This window comes from Vombatus ursinus, unplaced genomic scaffold (assembly GCF_900497805.2).
Source record: "Vombatus ursinus unplaced genomic scaffold, bare-nosed wombat genome assembly UNPS02014832.1, whole genome shotgun sequence".
Taxonomy (NCBI): domain Eukaryota; kingdom Metazoa; phylum Chordata; class Mammalia; order Diprotodontia; family Vombatidae; genus Vombatus; species Vombatus ursinus.
In genome coordinates, this window is record NW_020954610.1 from 63,083,264 (window position 1) to 63,084,654 (window position 1,391).

The 1,391-nt window shown below is 49.5% G+C and overlaps 1 protein-coding gene across 2 annotated transcripts in view; it reads left to right on the plus strand.

The window, feature by feature from the left end:
• The first annotated feature begins 377 nt into the window (after window positions 1-377).
• Window positions 378-1,391, plus strand: part of CCL19 (C-C motif chemokine ligand 19) — a 1,895-nt gene continuing 881 nt past the window's right edge. The window contains exons 1-2 of one of the 2 annotated variants that reach the window (XM_027839437.1): window positions 378-568; window positions 1,238-1,364. In XM_027839437.1, coding sequence (XP_027695238.1) covers window positions 517-568; window positions 1,238-1,364 — 179 coding nt within the window. In that variant the 5' untranslated portion in view covers window positions 378-516. The remainder of the gene's footprint in view (window positions 569-1,237; window positions 1,365-1,391) is intronic. The other variant, XM_027839438.1, reaches the window with a different exon arrangement.

Below are 1,391 nucleotides of genomic sequence, written 5' to 3' on the forward strand. Positions count from 1 at the left end.
AGTACAAATACCCCACCACCACAACAGAGCTGACAGGGTAGTTACACCTCTATAGTGCTGCCAGTGTAGACTTCACAGTAATAATGAAGAAGAAAATGGCAATGTGTGTATCCTTCTCTTACAGGGCCATGGAGACAGACTGCTCACTCTCAGTGAAGGGAGACGAAGACATAACGGAGGGGGATAGCACTGTTAGACAAAATCCAGATTTCCTAAGAGTGGGAGCTCAGCCCAGTGGAGGGGCACCGCCAGACACACAAGGGGGGATGAGAGACCATGAGAAAGTAGAGCAGGAAGAGGGGGGGGCACAGTAGGGAAGATGGTGGGGGTGGGATTTCTGGACACCAAAAACGAAAGTCTACACTGGAACATAAATAGAAGCCACATGAGAGGTTTCAGAACTCACACTCACACTCAGGCTCACACACACACGCATACTCTGGCCCCTGGCAGAGTCCTGTGGGTTTCTCTGCAATCCAATCCACTGTTTGTCGGGAAATCTGCTCAGAGGATACCATGAGAGGCATCCTGCTCCTCAGCCTGCTCCTTCTCTCCACCACCGACCTAGGTAAGGGAGCAGAACCTCTCTCTCTGTCAAAACTGAGAATAAATGGACAAAGAGGACAGGGAATACATAGCTGTCTATGTGTGAGTTTGATCCTGCTTCTGATTGTGTCTGCGGGTGAAGATTTCATTATGAGGCTGTGATTGTGTCCATGTGGGATATAGAATCATAGATCTGGAACTGGAAAAAGCCATCTAATCCAACCTTCTCATTTTACAGATAGGGAAATTGAGGCACAGAGACTTTTATTTTTTAAAAGAGTGCATGTCCTTCTGTGCACATGGGTTTATATATGTCTGTGGTCTGTCTTTGTGCCATTGTCTGTATAGCTTTCTATGTGTCTGTAGTTGGATCTCCGTGCTTATGCCTCTGTGAGAGTGGTTGTCAATAGGTACAAATGCTCTTGGATATTCTTTCTCAAAGTTTTCCTCGAAGTTTTCTTTGTGGTCTGTTGAAAAAACAATTAGAGTGTCCTGGGACTGGGATGATGGCCATTGTGGGAAATCGCAGGGATAGGGAGCGGTCAAATACCTAGCCTCCCCTTGGCTTCACTTTGGAGAGGATTGGGCTGGGATCCGGGTTGAGTGGCTGTGGAAACAGATCCTTGCGAGATCAGGTCCTGAGTGCCCCGACCCTCCTCTCACTCCTCGCCCACCCGAATCCCTCTCGCAGCTTGGAGCGGTACCAACGATGCAGAAGACTGCTGCCTGTCTGTTACCAACCTCATCATCCCCCGCCACATCGTGTGTGCTTATCGCCGTCTCAGCCCAGAGAACGGCTGCCGACTGCCCGCAGTAGTGTGAGTGAGCCGTAGCGGAGGTCCATC